A 23,278-nucleotide genomic window follows, 5' to 3' on the forward strand; every position below is an offset into this window, starting at 1 on the left:
GATGGTTGCAGGTAAGTGTCCCTGCTGGAGCAGGTACAGCATGAGAGGAGAGTATTTGTGAGCAACAAACATGACTCCTGCATCTTCTAAGTATGCTCATAAATCTACATTTCCCATGATGGACATGTACAAATGATTTATTCACTGATTCTTTTTTTGTGTTTCATTGATCTATTATTCTTTGTACTGTTATGCCATTAAATTGTCGTAATCCAAAAAGGCTCCTGTATTCAGTCGAGTGAAAAGGCTATTTTGGTCAGTGCCACTCCCTCCTCATCCTGGATGTGTGTGTGTGTTTAAGCCATGCAGGTTTCTCCTGTTTGAATGGAAGTGTACACCAAAAGAAGCAAAAGTTAAAGCTTGATGACATGGAAATAAGATGGTCTGAGTTCAGTTACATCAAGCAGAGACAGACAAGTTTCTTAGAGTTGGTTTTAAATAAGGAGCACTGATTAAATTGGCAAGGTTTAAGCCTATGTGCTATTGCTTATTGTATTACAGTCCTGTGGCTGTGACGTTAGCATTAAAAGCAAATCCTCCATGATCCACACTGCTAAAGATCTGGGGCCTCTATGCCAGTAGTTTGCTGTCATAAATAGACAGAGAGATAGCACTATTCAGCAATCCACTTCACACACAGACCACCTCACATCTTTTGTAAGGTTTGAAAGGATTGTGTCATCAAAAAGATCTTTCTGGTTAGGTTTCTTTCCACCTCGTGTTTCTAAGGCAATGACCTTCGTCTACATAGGGATATTCACACATTTGCTGTTGTAGACAACGCAAGACACAACTAATCTTAACAACTCCCCCAGCGCTCGTGTTTAGTTCTTGATGTCTTTTCAGTGTGTGTTGCTTGTGTTTTTCTGAGAGCATCTCCAGGCCAACTGTTTTTGGCAGGAAAAAAGAGATGACTCATTCTAAGCTGTCTATTGGAATATTACAACACTCTGGACACTATATTAAATATATATCCCTAATAGTTTGTTACTAATTTATCTTATAAGAAACAACTAAAAGGTGCATATATATGTATAAAGGATCGTGCTGAGATGTTAAATATTTTCCCTTGCTTGCAGGAGACTCCAAACCTCTCCATATATGGGCTTTGGCGGCAGCTCAGGCCTACACGGCTGCCACCCTCAGTTTGAATCATTACTTTGAAATGCAGTGGTGTAAATTAGAGTCCCAGCTATCCTTTGCCCTGTCGCTAATTATTGAACCGTCCCCCTGCTACCACCTGACCTGCACCGATAAAGTCTGTCTGCTGACTTTGAAGTGCTCTCTGTGTGAGTGGAGATCAAATGGGGAGTGGGCGTTGTGCTGAGGAGCCCACTCCATGACTCCATGACTCCATGTGCTGTTTAAGGGGATGGATGCACCTGACCCGTCTTCCTACAGCTTCCTAAAGTGTCAGCTTCTAAGATGCACTTTGTGTTGGATGTAGTCTGGCAAGGCACAAACAGCAAAGAAAGTAACCTAAAATCTAAATTTCAGATGAACCTCTTATTTATGCAGCTTTAATGGGGGAAAAATTATAGCTGTTTCAGGCTGGATGGGATTTTTGATTATGCTTGCATTTGCATTGCAGTCTATATTGCCCCTAAAAGCTGTGAAGACTTTTTTTTCTGATGTTTTATATTTTAATGAAGACTATGTTATAAATAGAAGTACTGTGTCACTGATACCAGGAGCCTGTTTCTCCACAGGCTCTTCTAGACATAGGGCACTGCTGACTACTTGAGGCTGGCAGACAAAAGAACTCACTGAATGAATAAGAAAAATCAGCATAAACCAAGTATGGGAACTGAAGCTGAGAAATTCCGGCAATCTCGTTTTACCAAGCAATTGTGTAAAGGCTGTGCTGTAAATGCACAGGCTCAGTCTAAGTGGTATTTATGTGATTTTTCTGCAAATCTAGTCCGTTAACTGTGTTATTCACCAGCAATGTTTCTACAACTTCAAAAATAACTTGTTGTGATATTTTAGAAAGAAGCATTCAGATAGATGTGCTAATCACATTTGCTTTGTCACTCTCAATGTTTTCTATCTGTGACGATGATAATTCACTAAGAATAATGAATGAAATTAATGAAAACATGAGTTTCAGGTCTTTACTGCAATAAAGCCTCAATTGAACTTTGGAAAACAGAATTGGACCCTTCATTGTCACTAATAACCAAGGGCGACAGACCATTGATTGGCTAAATTAGCAAGCTGTGAAGGGTGTGTGACAGAAACACAATAAAGGAATGAAATGGAGTGGGCTACTGCCTGTGGGGGACAAATGTACTCACCTCAAAGAGAATGATAGTACAGACATTTCGAAAGGTGACTGTGCTACAGATTTAGTTTCCAATGAGGAACCAGAGACTGGTGATAGTAAAAGAATGTTTTTCTCCCATTGAAGGACATATGGAAGAATTGTTTTGGTTTACATGACATGAGTCAGTGAATGTGTGGAATGTGATATGGGTAGGAGTTAAAGCCTGATCAGCTCTTTGATAGCAAAAAGGCCAAAGTTTAATTCAATGAATACAATTCGTTTTATTTGTTTTTTTTCTGGATAAAATGTCAGGCTAGCTGGTTTGCTGTGACCATAAGCAGCAGGATGTGAGTTTGATCCATACATTGTATACCGTCTATACAAAACACATACAGCCTATACATACTACATAGTCTATAGACTGTATAGACTATACATACTGCGTAGTCTATACATAGACTGTATACAGCCTATACACTGCATGTAGTCTATGCACAAGACTGTAGGCTATACAGTCTATACAAAGGCTAATATATACATTATATACACAGTCTGTACAGTCTAAATTTCCCAAATGGCAACTGTGTTTCTGTCGTAAGTCTATGATTGTGTGCCGCTCCGAGAAGACCTGTTCCTGGTTTTGGTTTTGTAGGTCTACCTGTCCGCGGAGAGCTGTCTGAGAGAAATCTCAAAACGCTACCACAGAGGTTGAAATACAGCTGACATCCGTGTCCTGTAACGTGGAGTTGGGTAAGTTAAGTTTTAAAGCTACATTTTAAAAGTATGCCAGACACCTTTCGCTAAACTTAATTACATGAGGTGGAAATGGACGATTTTTAAAATTTCGGACTTACTGAACTCAAAGCTGCTAAAGCAACTCACAGTACCTATTGGCAATGTCTACTATTTTGTTAACAGTATAGGGGCGATTTGTATCTATTTAAACGTAATTGCAAAATGAAATCACTCATTTAGGGTGTGTTTGGGTTTTCTCGCGCTCACACACACACACAGCACTCCAGTTTTATAGGTGTTGTTTTGCGAATCCAATAAGATTTCCAGTAGTCGCCGCGTGAAGTGCACGTGACCACCGTTCCACGAAGTCAAAACTGTTCGCGAGCCCCTTCGCCGCTTTCGCTCTCGAGGCGGGAAGCGCGAGGCTGTTCAGACCGCGAGCGGCGCGCGGAGGCTGCGGGCTTTGCCTCGAGACCAGCGGCGCGCGCACGGCGCTCACGCGACTTCACTCGAACCGCAGAATCGAAATGCCGGTCTTTAATTCGGCGAGATAACATCACCATACTGGAAGTTGGCGGACTGGAAGTCCTGATTGTGAACGAGAAGTCTACACACGTGGGGGCGGAACAGTAAAACAGGTGAGTGAGGTCTTTATTTGAGACTCCCTAAGTAACAGTTTAATGGCGTGTTGTTAACGTGGTGTGTGACACTTTCCTTCCTTGTTTGTCAAGTGTCGGTGGTTTGTTTGTTTTTATTCTTCGACAGTACACACAACAGTTTTGAGGAAACTGGTGGGTGTACACACAGTAATGCAAAATATTTACGGTGTATTGGTCATTTTATGAATGTCTCTTGCACTAATGTGGTTTCATATTTTTAGAACAATCACCATTTGATTGTCAGATCTGGGTTAATTTATATTGCAGAGGAATAGACATTTTAATTTGTGTACCTACGTGCGTTTTCAGGGAGCAGACAATGAATTTTGTTAGTTTCCCTATAAAACAGCTTTATTCAGGAGCCTTTCACATTTCTGCTGCAAGCAGAATCTCCATCTAATGTTACTGGATATAATGAATCTCTGTTAGAATAACTTTTTCTCTGTATCTCCAAATATCCACCTTTTAACCACCTTCAGGTCTGTGGTTACAGCTGGCCGTGTTCAACTAAAGCCGCAATATCTCAGGTTTATTGCAGTGGTGTTAGCTGTGTGTGTTTGAGGAGGGTGGACCATGTAGGTTATAGCTTCTTTCTTTATGAGGGACTGAACTGAGCTCCCACTTCAGTGCATTTATCCACATCCACATTTCCAGTTCAGTTTGTGAACATGAGGTTCCTGCAAATAAAACATTTACTCTTGGAACACTCCGGGATGCTGTGCACAAAATATTTTCTCAACAGGCTGGATTTATCACATGTTGGTCTTCATGACTTCCTCTCAAACACATCTGTTTCATCTTTGATCAATTAATATGCTCTCTGTTATGCTCATTCTTGTTTGGACTGTAAGGTTATGCCTGATTTTATAGTTTATTTCAGGGTATTGCCTTTTGTATTTATTTGATTGCCTGTATAGCAACATGTTTTAATCAGTCATGGAATGTAACCGTTCCAAATGCCAACTGCCTCCTTCAATTAGAACAGTATGTGTAAGAGAATCCATTTTTATTATATGTATTTTATTATTGATTTTGAAATTATTTCTGTTTTCATCATATCTTGTATGACGATCACAGAAGGTTTGTTTGTTATACCTTATTTTATAAGCTGCATTTCTTTCTGTGTATGTCCTCTGTGTATTGCTGAGATAGCTACAGTGCCAACCACATGTTTGTCCCCTGCTGGGTTACACAGACTTCTCAGAACACTGTGTACTTGCTACCAGATAACAGACAAGACTATTTGTGTGTCTGTCCACATTTCTTTCCATCTTTGTAATAAACATCAGACGTTTTTCTGTCCAATGTGAGCTCATTAAAAGAATTACTTTAGGTGGTGAACAAACTGGACAAGAAAACATTCCTTTAACTAAAAGCATGGCCTACTTTGTTAGGACTTGTGTTATCTGAAATGTCCTCTGGTGTGTTATCTCCCAGACAGGTTCTTTTAGATGGGACTGGCTTTATTAGGCTAATTCTCACAGAGAGAGAGTTGAATTATTTAGCACTCGCAGTGCAAACTCCAAGTGTGTGGAGCCAAAAATGGTAGCTCATTATGTTGAGGTGGTCTCCTTTGATGGCCACCGTTGGCATTTTATGTAATGTTATGGTGACGAACAAAACTGTTCCTGAGGTCCGCTTTGAGGTCCGCGCTGTCGCTCATAACATTGGAAAATTTAAGCAAGAAGGAAATTGAAGGGAAAAGAAGGAACAGTCTTGCAAGGATGTTTTATTATTTGGAAACACTGTGTCCATTCCACTGGGCTCGAATTGTGCAAATGATGTCATTCCACTAGGGTGTATGTACATAAACAGAACATGCGTGCTCACTGTGAACAGCACAGCCGTGTAAACCCAGAGTGAGGCACAGGTGATCCCTCCTCTTTCCCCAAAGCTATTCTTTCTTTTTGCTCTCTTCCCATATAGAAATTCTTCCCTGTCCCTTTAACATAGGTTACATAGGTACTCGAGGATCTGGATTCTGACAGAAAGCAAAATAATTTGGGCACGTCATGCTGCTTGATCTACGAGTGGCTGCTGAAGCTCTCTGCCCCCCGCTGACTCACCTGGTCAAACAAACGGCCACTTTTGTCAGGTTCCCACTGCAAGCTGCCAATGCGGTGTGCACGGCAGCCCTTACGAAAGGTTGCGGTAGAGGTACGAACACTGCGTGTCACTTCATCTCCATGCGCTCCTCCGAGGGCCGCGGCCCGTCGTCTTCGGCCTGCCGTCGTTCATTGCGCAACTTGGAATCCAAGTCAAGGAGTCTTTTCCTGCAGTCTCTTCAACAAAGTCTCCTGAGGGGTGGGGCCTGGTCATAATACTATACCGGATGCCTGTGGAGTTTACACAGCTATGCACAATTGCACGTCAATAATGAAGAGGCGTCATTTGCCATTGGCTGCACAGAGTTTGTTACTCATGAGGTGCACCAGTGCCCATCTGTGGGTGGTGTACGAGGACTGTTCAGGATTCAGCAGGGTGTCTGATGCTACTCGAAAACCCGCTTGCGTCTTCAGCGGCGCTGAGCACACCTGAAGTTTGACATTCACGAGGCCTCTTTCCCAGGCATGGATCTTGTGGTGTTTGGTGTTCTGCGATATCCGTCTGACCGTAACGGAGCATCTGAGGAGATGTGCCATCGTGGATGGCTGGGAAGCTTGTGCTGAGACCAGGACAACAGGAGAAGAGCTTCTAGTCGGATCCCAAGTGGTCACTGTCACTGCAGGCTGGCCTCACTGGCAGTGCAGTCACTCCAGGCTGTCTGTATTGGCAGTGAATGCATGCAACTGGACGTAAACCTACACATCCCTGTTCCTGGAGTTCCTCCACATGTATTCTAGCTCACTGTCATTCTTAATCTGTTTTATCCTTCTGCTCTCAAAGCCATTTACAATGCGTCCACCTCTATCAATTATTTTTCTTTTAACATTTATCTTTCCCCAAATTTGTTTTGTCCAACGATTTGCAGTGGCTGACTGGAAAAGGTTTTGACATTTCGAGTCTGGAAGTCGTGTATGTTCAGTACACACCAGTGGCAATTTTTGAAGCATGCCATTTGTAATACAGCCTTGTAGACATTTTGAGCTTTATGTTAGGATTATGAACTAGCGTAAACGGTGTTGCGCCCCGCCCCCTTTTTGAGACTGACTCGGACTTTGACTGCGTGTGAAGTGAGTTCTCGTGGGAATGGCAGGTGACCTTCAAGAGTGTGAGAAGGGGAGGTTCACCGCCTCCTCTCCCAGCCTGTGGGGGCCTCCCTCCCTCTGCCGCCTCCTGTGTCTCCTGTGACGTGTGGAGCAGAGCGCTAGCCCGGAGCCTTCCTCTCCCTCCCTGCTCCTGCTCCAGAGACTCACACCATGTGTTTAATATGTGAACCAAGTTCACACCTTCACGAGCATTTTAAAATGAGAAGGAGAAACTCTTTGAATCTGCTCTGTAAGCGGGGGCGGGGGACTTCACTGCTACCGAGAGGATAGAACAGTAACCTCTTGACCCTTTGTACCTGACTCTATAAAGGCTGCGTTTGTCACTGGGCTGGGAAGTTTGTTGGTTAGAAGAGTACAGTGAGGAGTATACAGCAGTTGTAAGAGTTGTAATCCTCTTCTGTCATCCAATCATATACCAGTGCTTTCTGAAGAGGTTCCACATTTCATGTTTCGTGTGGTGTTACAGGGAGAGGGCAAAGAAAGGCTCGTGACAGGCTAATACAGACCCCGCCTCCTCAGGGAGTGACATCATGCTTCAGTGCTCCGCCCACTCAGGCTCATCTCCCTGCCTTCCGCCACCAGCTTGGGGAAAGACGCAGGGGCCGTCCCGCACGACTGGAGCACGGCAGAGGGAGAAGGGAAGTACCCCGGCTTAACGCAGTCGGAGCGGGACCCTGCCGCGGGACCCTGCCGCGGGACCCTGCCGCTCATCCCTCTCTCCCGGCACGGCTCCCGCCACATGACCTTTGATGCCGTAAGCTAGCCCCCCCCCAAGCAAGGCCCTTTGGTCTCCTTTCCATTAGAGCGGGATTCAGGCATTCTGCTCGTCATTCCGAATAAAATATTCTGGATTGAGGAGTAAGAAAAGTTTCTGGCTTTCAGAGTGAGAAGAGATGTGTGAGCATGAAGTATGAGAAACACCGCTGGGTTTTCTTATGCTGGACGTATTGTGCTGTTTAACAAAGCACATTTGTCTTTCTCTGGTTGGTCATTGTCCACCTGATAGTGCCGTCTAAAGATGCTGCAGCTTGTTAATGGTTCAGACGTGTTTGAGCATTGTCAGTCTGCAATAATTACAGAACATGCTCGTGTGTGTGTGTGTGTGAGAGCTGTGCGATCACCTGTGCCTTTTCTGACTGAGATTAATGTTGTTGATTGACAGTATCTGCCCCTGGACAATGAGAGCATAGCCAGTGGAACCACTGTGGTCTGTGCAGCTGCGTCTTAAACGAATGATCTGTTCCATGTAACTGATGGAGTGGTTCTGTGAGTCCAGTGGACTTCACTGGTGGTCGTCTCATAGCTGATTACAGCATGTTATCTGGACCGCTGCCTTTGTTGGAGCTGTTCCCTAATGCCTCTCAAGAACTTGTAGTAAGCAGTGCAACATGAGACACAGCGTCCTTCATCCACAGCATCGTCTTCCTCAGCTCAGCTGGCCGTGGTGTGCTTCTGTCTGTGGGATTAGAACGGTGCCATCCAGAACTCCTACTCCCTCCCAACACCAGGAAGGCCTGCTGGGGTCTGAGTGAGGAGAACAGCGTCTAATCATTTTAAAGAGACAGGTTGATGTAACAGCACTGGCTCAGTACAAGCAGCAATGCTTGGTGATGTAGACTTGAACAGAGTGCATGAACCGATGCTGTATGTTGGTCTGTGGGCTGCGTTGGTCCCTTGGTATTAATAGTTCAGTGTTAGAACCAATAATATTGCAGTATGTATATTGAAGGCTTTATATATTAAAGTTGTCTTTGCAAAGATTATTCTAAAATGTTCCATATGAAGATTCTCAGGGTTTTTAGGAATTATGGTATTCACGTCATATAGACTTTTTTGTTGTTAAAATATTACAACCTGTTGAAAGGTTAATATAATTAAGGCATGTTGTATCACAGTAGAATTATTTGAAGGTTTTTGTATTTTGTAGGACTTTGATTATATTGTCTGGCCTTAAAATGTTAATGATAAATATGTAAATCAGTCAAAGTTCATGTTAGTCATTATAATTTCTGCGTGGATGAAAAATGACACCCTTAATGTCTGTTTATGAATCTTTGGACAAACATGATTAATTACAGTTTTCAGTTTGTTTACTAGTGTTTGATTATAATGTAATGGAGAGTGATGATAAAACTGGGGATGTTCTTTCAGCAGTGGCCTCCACAGTGGGTGTAACTTCTGCTTTGAGAAGTGTTGTGGAGAAGAATGTGGACCAGCACACGTTCAAATCACGTTCTCTTTAACAGCTTGGTGCAGACACTTATTCAAACAGTCTGTGAAAATGACAGAATCTGAAAATATTAATGCTTAACTTTGATCATATTCCAAGATAATAAACTTACAACAACTGTATTTTGTGGAATTTTTTTTAATCAAAAACACCAACATGTTTTACAGATGCAGCCATAAAACCATTTTGTGAACATCTACCTTTGTCTTAGTGCTGATTCCTGGACTTGATTTCTTAAATATAATTTTCACAAAGTGGTGGGGACACGATCAGCCCTTTCAGGAAGTGGGGGGGGACATGTCCTCTCCATAACTGACACTCATACCCTCTACACACACACAGTCTGTAATGTTGATGTTTACTCACTGGTACGGGTTGGTAGAGACGATGTTAATGAGTGCAGGAATCTGCCCCAAACACCTGGCAACAGTCTCTCTGTCAGTCAGATCCTCTCCCAGAGGCCCCCCCCCCCCCCCCCCCCCCCCCAGGCTGCCACAAGCCAATGGAGATTTCTGCATGTCCCCTTGACCTGTAACACCAGGGCTTGGGTAAACATCAACTCGTTTACTCTCTCCTGCCAGGGCGAAGAGTTCGAAACTTCATCCTCAGTCCCACAGGCCACGATGAACGCCAAAGCGGCCATCAACAAAGAGATCTTCACCCCGCAAGATGAGAGGATGCTGGCGGCCGTGCAGGTGAAGAGGAGGACGAAGAAGAAGCTCCCCTTCCTGGCGACAGGAGGCCAGGGCGAATACTCCACCTTCATCTGCCTATCAGGTAACCTGCGTCTCCGAGCTGCTGAAGCATCAGCCAGTGCTCTGACTGGACTAGCTGGGGGCCTTCAGTGAACAAAATGGCGCAGAATTCGGCACGGCACTGCTCATGGTGGCCTTGAATGAATGCTGCACAATACGTCCTCAACGCATGGGTGAAGGGTGCTCATCACATCTGAACCTGAATGTGATCCAGTATTGCCTGTCTATAAGTGGGGATAGAGTGAAAGTGAGGATGTTTGTCAGCTGGGCTGTTGTGCAATAGCCTGTGATGCATTTTATATCTTTTCAATGTTCTGGGGGCTTGTTGAAACACGGGCTTGGCCTCTGTGTGTGTGTGTGTGTGTGTGTGTGTGTGTGTGTGTGTGTGTGTGTGTGTGTGTGTGTGCTACACAACTCCACCCAGTGCTCATAATGATTTAACGTGTCTGTCTTTCCAGCCCACTAGCCATTGATCAGGTGCTGAATTTAAGGGAAACAGTGAAGCTGTTTATAAAGTGCAAGTCAACTTTCTTGCCATTCCTTTTCATAACAGACATATGAAGTGAGGAAGTAAATATTGTCTCTGCTACATTTCCCCTGGAAACAGTAGCAGACAACGGCCGGAGTGTGCAAATATGATAAATGCAGGCAACAGTAGAGCTACAGTGTAAATACAATAAATACATAGCCTGTTCTGTTGCAGCATACAGGTCTTTATACAGTAGATTACACAAACAGTAGACATAGGACAGGACAGTAATCTACACAGTAGGCATCAGGTAATGAAGTGGGTGCATTTCTATTTTACATACATTATACAGAGCAGACAGTATGTACAGAGTAAAGTCACATTTTCAAGTGTAGCGTGACTGGTGTGTATTGGGTCATGCACAGAGACATGAGTACACGTCTGAAGAGGGAATTGTAGTTTGAGCATGTGAGTGTCCGCAGATCTGGAGAGGAAACTGTAACGCTAGAGGACCTGGCATACATGTAGCACGTGTCCTGCTGGGAGTGTCCTAAACGGACAGTTTAAGGTTCTTCCTGATGGGTCCGACATTCCTTAAGCACTGTTCCGTGGAAATGTCCTTGATGGGGAAAACCTGACTCAGTAATGTTCTGGCAAGTCTTCACCACTCACTGCAGTGCTTTCCTGTCTAGCAGAGAGTGAGAGGCACGGTCCTTACACATGCTCCACTCACCGCCCCCTCTACCGCCCCCTTCTGGCCACACCCATGGGTTTTATGACAGTTTTCCCCCCATTTCAGCACTGGGTGGTGTGTGGGGACCAGCAGCAGTACAAAGGTGTGATCAGAGAGTCCTGGCTGACAGCTCTGTGTGCCAGGGTAGTGTTTAATCTGGTGTGATCTTTGCCTTATTGGAATGAAATAATGTTGATGATTCATGTGGAGAACTTATGTAAAGGCTGTCCTTAACAAATGTTGTGCAGTGTCTAAGCCCATGTAGTGCTTTCCTTATGAGTGAGCTAGACAAAGAGGTGTGAATTATGTGGGTTTCATATGGTTCTGATTTAAATGAGCCCTAGTCCAGGGGTCAAAGGTCTGGCGGGCCCTTTTCCTGTCTCTGTTTAGACTAAATATTGAGGCTCCCTTTCTCTCTTACACATCTTTCTTTATCAGTATGTATGACACATTGCAAATATATGGGGGCGGTAATCTTCATGAACAACTCTCATATAAAGGTGTGGAGAGGTGGGGTTCGAGAGAGGAAGCTTCACCTCTCTCAAGACCCGGTGCTTGATTAGATGCTGTTCTTTTTGCAATAAACTTAATATTGACAATTAAGCCAGTGTCGGCGGAGACTTCTTTATTCACCCCAGCATTGCTACAGAAGAAATACACCTCAGTTGCTGTAACACAAGGTCTGAAAATGACTTGCTCATTGATGGTTACCTAGAAGGGAGGAAGACACTTTTTGCCATCTATGTCATGAACAAATCAATTGGCAAATAAAAAAATAAATAAGATATTAGTATTCTAGAAAAACATTGTACCATATTGTGTGTTCATTGGTTCATAAGTGTGGTCATTGGTACAGCTGCATTCTGCTAGACGTGATGAGTGTCCATCTTTATAATCCCCTGGGTCCTAATGACCACCTTTATAATCCCCTGGGTCCTAATGTACATCTTTATAATCCCCTGGGTCCTAATGACCACCTTTATAATCCCCTGGTCATAATGAGCTGCTACACTGGCCCAGCCCATGCACACCAATGTAAAATGCCACTAATTAAAAGCAGGCACTTCTGAGATACTTCAAAGGTAACCATGACCATATCTGTGGAGAAATGCAGCTGGAGCAGTGCAGTCTGCACACGCTACACTTCAGGCTCCATTGTATCAGTGCTGGATTACCTTGACCTTCTGGTTTAATGGACAACTCCTAAAGTGAGTAGCTACACTTTCAAAGCCACAAGAATGCTACAGCTGCAGACTTGTTTCTCCCAGTGCTGTGGTTGATGGAGTGTCTGGAGGCTCTGAGTACTTTGCTATGGCTCATTGTCCAAAACGAGACCCACTATTGGCTGAGGGCTGGGATGAGCTCTGCCCAGTGACTCGGATGAGGAGCGTTGCGCCACCCTCTGGCTGAAGTTGGCAGGGCCCAATGAGCATGTGAAGAGTTCCCGGGGCTTGCTGGTGTAGTTTTGAAGCAGCCCCACGACCCTCTCTGGGTGGTGTTTACCAGCTCGGCCTCCACCCCTGTGGAGATGATAAAGGGTGTGCGTTGTGCGACCCATCTGCTGGACAGCCCCGGTGTCCTGGGTGTGCTCGAACACGGATACAGTGCTGGCAGTGCCCAATTGTTTCCACTGCCTGTAGAGCTCACTTTTTCCATCATTTGTTCCAATAAGCCTACCATAGCTGTGCTGGAGGCCACTGTGATCTTGTCTACAGCGAGGCTTGTGTGCTGGGTGATGGGTAGTGCATTTGTCACGGTAACGCATGGAGACGGCCTGTTCCTGTAAGTGCAGTTTGTGTTTCAGTGCATCTGTTTAGAATTCAGAGACGCTCACTTGTTATGCTGGAGCATGCCAGCCGGGGGGATGAGCGTGAAATCATCAGGTAAAGTGATTTTCCTTAAAGGCACGCCGAAGGGTTGAGGACCGAAGGCTTCCTGCAGGCTGTGCGCCTCTGTGCAAGACACGCTGGAGGATCACGGCCTCTGCTCTCACGTCGGTCTGCTTCCTCGTCCCCGTGTAAGTGCATTTGCTTTAGACTCGTCTCTGATGGGGGGGGGGGGGGGGGGGGGGGGGTGTTCATTTCTCATTCTGAAGTGCATTAAAAGAAGCTTCTGATTTGATCATGTGCAACAGAGCCCTTTGGTGTAGCTAAATGTGGATTTAGACTTAAACCGTTTATCTAAATTCACTAGCTTCAAGTTTACTCTTTGCAATGCTACATATTGCATCCATCGAAAGCCTTGAATTGGTACTTTTTTTTTTGTTACGTGTTTTAGAATAATTCACCTCTTCACCACTGGTCTGAAAGCAGCAGGGGTGATTCGCTGTGCTCTCATGCACACAGAAGTGGTCAGTATTCATGAATATGTCTGTGCAGGATGAGCTCCAGGCCACTGTCATTTGAAACACTTTGTCAGTACAGGTAGCCATTGTTCTGGTTGACTGGTTTTTAGAGTTTTCCAACTGTGTGTATTAGTGCTTTTTAGCATATTAATAATTTGACCCATTTTCCAAATAAATGGACAGTTCATCATTATTCTCTTTAGTGTCAGCCATTTTGTAATGTCCTTTGAATTCTCAGTGATTCAGATTTTATTATTTAGTTCACGATATTGTTATCCTTGTGCACTGCTTACATTCAAAGGTACCACAATTGCGTAACTGTTTTATACCTCAGAGGTTTGTGCTATTTTTAGCAGGATTGCTGGTGTAACAGACATGTTGACAGGTGTGGCACTGCTATTTCATGTCAGCCCGCAAGCGAAAGTCACAATGTTAATATTGTGCAAACCAGTTTACGATATATTTCCAGCACAAGCTGGTGTTGTGAATTCAGTGGTGTCTGAACAGTGATGTCTCCCTTGCAGGTACCCTGTGTGGTGTAATATACAGAACTGTCCATGTGGAGGTTTAGTGAATGAATAAATGTCTTTCACTTATGAACACTCCCCCTGCACCACCTCCCGGACGCGGTCCAGAGTGCACGTCCGTGTTCCAACCCGGCTTGGCTTATGCAAGCCAACCTGGAGGAAGTGATGAGCAGATTGCCTGGCGGTGCTTGACTCCCTCCTGTTCGTTCTTGGGCTGAAACGCTGCCAACGAGAAGCCAGCCTACCTCCAACCCCAGGCCTCCTAACAACACCTTCACCCAGACCATCTCGATGTCCTCCTGGACTTGCGAGCAGAAACGGGCTCTGAGACGCGGTGGCCCTGGCTTGTGTGCACTCATTCATTTGACCAGCTTTAATGGGGATCTGTCTGGGCCGGGCCCTCTGCGTATTAGCCACCGTGATGAATGTCTCCTGTAAATGTCCTCTGCTGCAACACTTGCTCAACCAAGGTGGAATATATGGTCTGCTTGGACTGAGCGCATTGACTTGTTTGTAATACTGATTTCTGTGGTATCACTAAGCCCTGGATCTACATGAGAATCACGGGTAGGAGTGAGTGTGCGCTCAGAGCAGCTAGCCCACTCCTCTTGGTTGAAAGCTATTGACCGAAGTGGCATTAAGCAGTTGGACTGCCGCCAGACGTTGAATGTTGAATCCATGTGCCCAGCGTCACAGAAAGTGAGCAGCGGGCTGACCTTGAAGGCTGGTCCAGATGAATCACCTCGGCCCTCACGTTCACCCAGCGGGCCACGTGGACTGCCCACGCACCACAGGTGGGCGGGGCAAAGACGGGCTGTTTGTGTGGGTTATACAGTCTTGCAGAGCATGCACGACTCTGCTGTTTTTTGCATTGTTTTTGTATCCAATTCCATATTCATAATGCAAAGACTAGCCCTGGAATAAAGCAGGAAATGTTGCGTATTGTGTGAAATGGAGGATGGGTTCCCTTTTGAGTCTTGGTCCTCCCAAGGTTTCTTCCTATTCCCCACCATCATAGGGAGTTTTTCCTTGCCACTGTCGCCTTTGGCTTGCTCATTAGGGATTTGGACCCATAGTATTGTTAACCTTGTAAATCCCGTAAAGCGCTTTGTGACATGTGTTGTGAAAAGCGCTATACAAATATATTTGATTTGAAATGTATATTTTAGGACATATTAAAGTAAATTTGGAAAACGCTTGGTCTTCCCTTCTGCACAGAAAGTTGCCGTAATTATCCGTATGTTGCCACAAATCTCTGAGTATGCAAAGCCATACGCACCCAAGATGATAAAGATGAAGTCTATTTATCAGGGCAGTTGTTTCAAGAGACACCATGGTTAATTCTTCCAAGCTTTGTCTTTTAACTTTGATACTTTTCCTAAAAAATGTTTCTAGTTTTTTTTTTCCTGCTGCTTTAGTTTTGTTTCCAGACCAGTATGTGGATATTCCTATTTCTGCCGATGTGGAGTAGCCCATACTGGTGGGCCACTGGGTTCTGGCTCTGGGTCAATTTGTATGCTTCAGACACACTGTGGCCCGATCCGCATGGCTGTTCAACATGCTATTCTTCTGAGCTCTTTCACTGGGCTCTGTGATATCTGCTGTCACCATCTCCCCCTCCTGCCACTGATCCTGGTGCATGAGTCTGGCTGTCTGATGGCCTCTCGGACGCTTCCACCCCTGCCTCTGTGTCTCTGATCCCTGTGGTATCGCTTTACGCAGTCTGGACTGGCTCGCTGCGAGTCCTCCGCCAGCAGGAGCCTCTGACCCGAGACGGGCTGGCCTGTCCGTCAGCTGCGTGGGTGCTGTGTGTGAGAGGCGGCCCAGGTGTGTGCTAAAGTGCGTAAGTCACTTCTTTGGGTGAGTGCCAGCTCACAGGACCCTTTAATGGTTGTATACTGGGGTGTGAATTAGATGCACCATCGTGAGTTTGGCAGTTACTTTAGAAATTCGCCACTCCAATCCCCACGGCAGAATTTGCAGCATATGACTTGTAATTCCAGATCCAAACACTTTTGAGTCCTTGAGCTTTCCTGCTTATTGAGCTGGTCTGGGTGTTTCAGCTGTTCAGGCTAAATGCTCCTGTAGTCCATTTGCCACAAGCTGTGCTTATTATTTGCTGTTTGTCCTCATTTCACTCACTGCTCATGCTGCTGTGTGAATTAGTCAGGTTTGTACACTTCTGTAGTGTTTGTCTTAGGCTTGGGTCAGTGTTTCTCAGGTGGTCATTTTAAGTTGCCTCTGGGTATTATTTTAATCTCCACCTCGCCTTTATTTGACTCGAGTCACTGAGGTGGGACGGAGATCTGGCGTGTAGTGCAATCATGAGGCGGTTCTTGTGAGGCTAGATGCAGCATTGCCTGAAGCTTAGCTGGGGTGGGTTGAAGTGCTCACAGTGGGATTCAGCCAGAGTAATCCACATGGATTGAAACTCCCAGAGGCACTGCAGCTGTGTACGTGTCGAACCAATCACCTCGCAGCACATGGGAGGGGTGAGCAGGAAGGAGAATAAAGCGGTTACAAAAGCTTGTAATACGGTCCATGCATCCATCCGCACGTTAAGGGCACTAGCTGCATGTGTGCAGATGAAGGGTGCTCTCTGTATTCCTCTCAGGAGAGAGAGAGGAAGAGAGAGAGAGAGAGAGAGAGAGAGAGAGAGAGGGAGAGAGAGAGAGAGAGGAAGATTCCAGGCTGTATGAGAGTGTCATGTGACAGGATTCCAGCTTGTATGAGGGTGTGTTCTGTGGCAGGATTTCAGGCAAATATGAACCGTGTGCATGTGGTGGGTATAAACTTTCAATGAAACTGCCATCCTCTTTTGGCAGGCCAAAATTCTGGCTATCATCCGTGTTGTCATTCTGTCTGAGAAACTCTGCACATCCTTTGATCTTTGGGGTGTTGACACATGCTTGTATTTATCTGTGGGAAGCCCGATTCACACCCAGTTGGGGTGCATTCCTCAGTGCATGTCTCACACACTCCAGCAGGTGGACAGGGAACTGAACTGGTAAGAACACGTTTGGTCTGGTTTTGTAGCTTATCTGTGGACAGGGGAGGATGATCTGTCACACCGTTGTTTTGCTTTCTAATAAGATGCTATAGTTCACCATGCAGTCACCATTATCCTGGACTTTATCCTGGGTTATGTGTAGCCATCACATCCCTCACACACTTTGCAATATCCATTTAATGCTCTGTCTGTGTCTCTGTCTATCTATCGAGAGAGATGGAGAGAAATTGAAAGGTATGTAATACTACTCCTAGCACTACCTCTGCTACTAATAGACCCTCTGCTACCTTCAACCAGTCTTCAGCGTTTCATTATCTAAATGCATACATAAAGTTCCAAAAAAAAGTCATAGACTGTTGTCTAAGAACCACCTGTAGTTTTGTAAATTGTTAACCAATATTCTGTGAAGTGCTCCTTCTCTGCTGCCCATGGTTATTATGTTAAACCATAAAGCGGTCATGTAGTACAACGTGATCTTCCATGCATAATGTTAATTTTACTTTGGATTCAGATGAATTAAGTTTTTTATACAGTTAAATCTTCACATAGACTTATTTTCTTTGGGTATTGCCAGGTGGGGAAGGACCAGTAAAAAAAATAAAATAAATCCAGTATACCATGTAACGATCAGACATACGGGTTTAGTGCTTGGTTAAAGCTCGGTCAGCTTTGTGGTTCTGGTACTCGTCTTCTACTTGGAGAACCTTTTGTTCTTTTACTTGATCACAACTGTCGTGTCGGTGCCATCCAGTGGAAACTGACTCTAATTTATATGTACAGTGCTCATGATTGAACCTGGCAATTATGGAATATGAGCCAGTTAATTATGGCTAATAGCAGAGCGAGGGATAATGGTTCAGCCGATGGTGCTGGTGTCCTCCAGGGTGTCTGTCACCCTCACTGCTGTGCTCCATCACCACTCCCTCTACTGCCTCAGTGGTCCTCTGAATGGCCCATTTCTCCATTATTACTTGAATGGGCCATGTGGAGATATTGACTGGCAGAGGGCTGTAATTTCTGTAATTTCTCAGGACAGGACCTCTGGGGACTGACCTCTGCTCAAAGCAAGGTGAATTTGAATGGCAGTGCGGTTGAAGGACAATTTGAATTACTGTTCTAATTAATTATCTTGATAATGCCAGATTATTTAAGACACTAGGGCTCCGTCATCATCTGCTAGTAACTGTTGTCCCTGGGTTTGTCAGAACACATATTGGTGTTTGGTTCTTCACTGTATTCCATATTACCCACAAAAACCCTTCAATCAGTTGTTATATAATTCTGCCTCGGATTTGAAATATTTCGCAGCAGCATGGCAGACGGCTCAGTTTCATCATGAATGACGGACCCAGAGTCCTGCAGCTGAAACCCTAGCTGGGCTTAAATGAATGTTTCAGGGCAGGAAAGATAAGTGTCTTGAGGCGTCTCCCTGTTGCTCAGACAGAGATGTCGGGTAAATGCCATCGAGCTCTCCCTGACTGATCAGACGATTGTCCTTGTTCCGTTCAGCTGTATGAGGGAAACAGTTTTCCATTCATCACAAGTGGTTCCCCCCCTCCTAGGAAGAACCAGGCTGAGGCCAACTCCAGCAGAAGAGGAGCAGCACGGCTGTGGAAGACTAATGCTCATCACACTGGGTTCTGGCTCACTCCCTTCTCCTCTCTCTCTCTCTCTCTCACCTCTTCATTCCTCCTCCCAGCTTCAGCCAGCGCAGACCCCCCCCCCCCCCCAATCACACACACACACACCCACACACACACTTTTCTGGCACAGAGCCTTCAGAAAGCTGAAAGGACCCAGGGTTGGGATGCTGGTCACACAGGCGGTGGTGGTGGAGTGTCTGTTAGGCACTGCTGAAAAGGCTGAAAGGGCGTGGCACTAACTCCTGCTGAAGTTTGTGTTTACTAAGATGCTTTTGACTGTGTGGAATTTACACTGCAGTCTAGTGCCTGGAATTTGAATTGGTATAGAAAACATTCCAACCTTCACTGCTCTGTATAGAGTCTGTCAAATTCAATGAAGTAAGACATTAGGTTTAAACCCAGAGTCGCCATTTATCAGGAAGGAAATCCACCAACAATTGTGGAATGTGCTACTCGTGCTCCCTGAGCCGTCATTTAAGGATGTCTGGAATTTGTTACAGATAGATTTTTTTTTTTTTTGCTTTTGTTTGTTGATCTTATGCTCTGGATTCTTACAGTGTACCATGTAGAACATGTAACAGAGACTCCCACACTGAGACCGGTCCTAGGAATGTCTCTGATGATGAGATTTACTTTGATCTTTCAGCTTTGGGACAGCACACTTTCTTCTAGCATGTTGATTCCTGGTGTCCTGCAATACTGTTCCTGCTTAATAGATGTGAACATCTGACTGGTGTTTGCCTGGTCAAGAATCAATGTGAAGTTGACCATGCCTTGACTGCTAATGTATAAATGTGTCTGAAGGAGATTGATTCACAAATCAGGCTCTCTCTGGGCAATTGCAGGTTGTTCAGGTGCTTGATTGCAGTAAGTTTAACATTTTAATTTTGCACAAACCAAAAGGCTCAGGATGAAACATGATGAGTATATGACCTTAATCCTTTCTTTGCTTTTGTACTGTTGCATGTAAGAAATGTTTGATATGGGCTTTTATTTGAAAACCTTTACTGTAGTACCTCTAGCGAATATCCACTCTGGTGCATTTTTTTCCTAGGATGTGTTCACATGCACAGTGCAGAGATTTCCTAGGGTTATAATCAGAAGTCCTCAAAGAGGGAACAGACCATACATTACTGAACGTCGCCCTTGGTGTATTGACTGGGGATTATTTATCGATGGGGAGCTGTTTGATTCTGTTTTATGCCTCTCATTTTCCAGTTTCCACTTTAACAGCCAAATTATGTGTTGTGCTGTTCTAATGCAGAGCTCACTTTTAAAGAATTTCAGTCTTAAAGATTTGAGCAGTTAATAGAAATGAAAGAACTTGTTAATTACAGAATTACAGGGAGAATGTGGTCTTTTAAGTGCAACGTTTTGAAGAGAGCTCTCTTGGCTAGAGTGGAGTGCTGTAATGCGGTCCTATCAGTGACCAGTTTGTATTCTATTACACATCATGAAAGGGAACTCAAGCTCGGAGTCCTTTTTTATTAGTTGAGGAAAAAGTACCTGCACTTTTAATGTCCTGCGTCAATACATTCCTAACGGGGGCTGTCACGGGGGCTGATGAGAGGAAGGATGTGACTGCTGAAACGTGGAGCCTCGTGTTGACGTCTGCGGGAGCGTGTTGAAGTGCAGAGCGGGCTGACTCTAGGCATGAGGCCGTCTGCCTACCGCCACTTATACCCTCCACGGCTCGGCTGATCCGGCTGCGCCGGGCCGAGCTGCTGTGGTGATGCTTTTAGTACAAGTTACACTACAGACCTCCTTGATGTTCACATGCATAACAGCAGACCCTGTTCTCCACCCCAGCGTGGTCACTAATACAATACAAAGGTGCCTCCGAATCTTTGATCTATTTTAGGTTCTGTTGTTTTTGTGCTTCCTACTGCATACTCTCTGGTGGGGTGAGAGGCCATGGCTTAAGTTATTAAACGCCATTGTTGTAGAATCTTGTTCTACTTCAAATCGAGCTTGCGACTGAGCGGAGTCAATCATACGGTTTCAGCTCTACCTGGTAACAAGCCCCGAGAGACGAGGACCGGCTCTTTGTGATTGTTGACCCAATTAATGAGCTCTTTGTGATGCGGTGCTGCTTCCGTACCCCAGTGCACACACCGGGCCACGCTCTAGCCTAGACGGCGTACGGGCTTCGGGAGACGGAAGGCGGTCCAGAACTGAAGGACTGAAGAATCCACTAAGCACTTCAGCTAAGGTTCATTTTTAAGGATCCTGTAGACACTCAGAATATGGTTTGCAGTCGTCTCCGGACACGTGCTGTCTGGTGGCGCTGAGGAACCCGGCCGTGTTCCCTGAAGAACTCTGCAGCTGGGGACTTGGAGCTGCTCCAACCAGAAGCTTCTCATCACTCGAACAGAAATAAAGTTACTTTCCATGTAATGGACTCAAGCAATTGCATCTAACTGGAGAGCTATGGTAATTTTACTTGCATTTACTGTTTTAGCGTTTGGCATATGTATTAATGGTGTGTTCCACTGAGGAATCAAACCAATGACCTTGGTGTTGCTAGAACTTTGGCAGCGTTGGTGGCAATGTTTTATGTGGCAGCAGCTGTAATGCAACACTAGTGTGTATTTCTTTGTTCCGTGTTCACTGGTTCATGTTTATAGCTGGATGTCCCTATAATGTGGTTTGTAGTTGGATATCTTTTGGAGTTCTTTCTGGGGCGTGGGTGTTTTGGGTGTGTGGGTGTGTGTGTGTATTTTTCTTTTTAAGAAATTAGTTTTCCATGTGAAACTTGTTTCCATTCAGTTTCCAACCAACAAAGCATGAACTAAAAGTAATTATAGCAAAGTATGTTTTCATTACACGCTGTTAACATAAACTTTAGTACGTGATTTGGAAGCCATTATGCAACACCGTCAGGGGTGTGTTAGTTGCCGTTGTTGCCAGAGTCTGATCTGAGGTGCATCTCTGTGCGTGGTTTGGACAAGGTTGTGTGTATTATTCATGGAGAGCAACAAGATTAAAGCAATGTGAGCTTTAATTAGGCCACTTTTCATTTCAAAATGCTCACTCGTTCCTGAGCAGTTAAATCAGATACTCAAACTACTTTATCGAGATAACATTTGCATCTGTTTATTGAGACGTTAAATCTGTAAGGTAATTTGGGAAGACAGGAAGCAGTCTGATGGATCTCTTCTTGTCATGCAGAATTAGTGGTGTATGCTGGGTAATTGCTGAATACCTTTTAGTGCATTTTAAATTGCACTTTATTGGTGACTCACCACAGACTCTGAATCAAACTCGTGCTCCATGAATGAAACGCCTTTTGTGAGTTGGATGTCAAGTGTGGAGCTTCACGCATTAGTTAAAATGTGTAAGTGAATGCCACATCTGGATCCTTAGCACTAGACAGTTTCTCCGAGATTACTCACATAAGACTTTGCCTCCTCTTGTTGGCAGACAAGCTTTCTGGAGTATTATTCTCTCTTAGCAGTATGTCCGACCCCCTTTATCTGATGCAGTAGGTCAGTTAGAAAATCTCATTTGTTTCAACTTGCCCTTTTGATAATATACATGATGATGTCTCAAGGATGTTTCAAGATATGTCATACTGTAGCAAACGTAGAACAAAAGTAGTCCGGCTTTAAATGAACAACGCTCATTTGTCACCCGTTAACCAGCTGAACTTTGGGGGGAAAATGGTGGCATGTTAGCGAGACGTCAGGCTGCAGGCTTCAACACCCGTCGTCCTGCTGAGTGAGAGAGTGAGAAATGCTTCTTTCTCACTCTGCCGGGATGATGGATTGTCTCCACAGGATGAGGTGAGCGTCAGGCCAGATGAAGGATGTGTGTGTGAGCACGTCTGCCAGCCGGGGTGGACCACGGAGGCAGTTTCCTGGAGAGTTTTAATCTGCACTAAATTTAACATAATAACAGAAAGGTCTTGCTGTCAAAAATGAGGAAGTTGCCTACTGTGGTGTAGTGGGTAATAGGATATTAATTCTGCAGTACATTGTAGGCACTGATCTGGTGCTGGTTGATATGGGCGATGGCCAATGCGGTCTGCGGAATGGTGGGGAAGCCTGGTGGTGCAGAGTCCTCCCAGATAGGGTGTTCTCTTCACCGTCACGCAGATGGCGTCCTCCTTTACCCAGCACTAATCCAGTGAGCAGCGCACCATCCCTGGCAGGACTGGGCCCATCTCCATCTAGTGCGGCTTTAGTTTTGGTTGCTCAGTCCTCAGGTCATCTAGCTGATTAGATCTAGATTGATGACTGCATTGGCATATGGACGGTGTTGTTCACCAGCATTGCTTTTCCTTTCTTTTCACCGGGGTAGGGATTGACTGCTTCTGTAAATTAGTGTACATGACGTGTACAATAATTTTTATGGTGTATGTATGTGTGTGTGTGTGTGTGTGTGTGTGTGTGTGTGTGTGTGTGTATATATATATATATATATGACTACTAAGGTGGTTATAATGTGTCTTGAATTTTGTAGCAATGATCCACTTGCTAATGACTTGCAGCTTAAAACCATTTCTACATTGTCAAGGGCTTGAGAAAGCAGGTGGAGTAATAAGGAGGTGTTGATGTGTTGATTGGTTGGCGCTCTTTGTGGGACCCGGCTGGTGGGGGTGGGGGGTTATGCTTCATGGCTGTGTGCGGTAGCCATGGTTTATTGTTCTAAGGAAGGTCACCCAAAGAATCAGCTGGACTCGTTCCTGCATCCCCA

The 23,278-nt window shown here is 44.9% G+C and overlaps 1 protein-coding gene across 2 annotated transcripts in view; it reads left to right on the top strand.

The window, feature by feature from the left end:
- Nucleotides 1-3,379: 3,379 nt before the first annotated feature.
- Nucleotides 3,380-23,278, top strand: part of stxbp6 (syntaxin binding protein 6 (amisyn)) — a 44,748-nt gene continuing 24,849 nt past the window's right edge. For both annotated transcript variants that reach the window (XM_076978259.1, XM_076978258.1), the window contains exons 1-2: nt 3,380-3,639; nt 9,681-9,876. In XM_076978259.1, the coding sequence (XP_076834374.1) occupies nt 9,723-9,876 (154 nt within the window). In that variant the 5' untranslated portion in view covers nt 3,380-3,639; nt 9,681-9,722. The remainder of the gene's footprint in view (nt 3,640-9,680; nt 9,877-23,278) is intronic.

Source organism: Brachyhypopomus gauderio, chromosome 17 (genome assembly GCF_052324685.1).
Source record: "Brachyhypopomus gauderio isolate BG-103 chromosome 17, BGAUD_0.2, whole genome shotgun sequence".
Taxonomy (NCBI): Eukaryota; Metazoa; Chordata; class Actinopteri; order Gymnotiformes; family Hypopomidae; genus Brachyhypopomus; species Brachyhypopomus gauderio.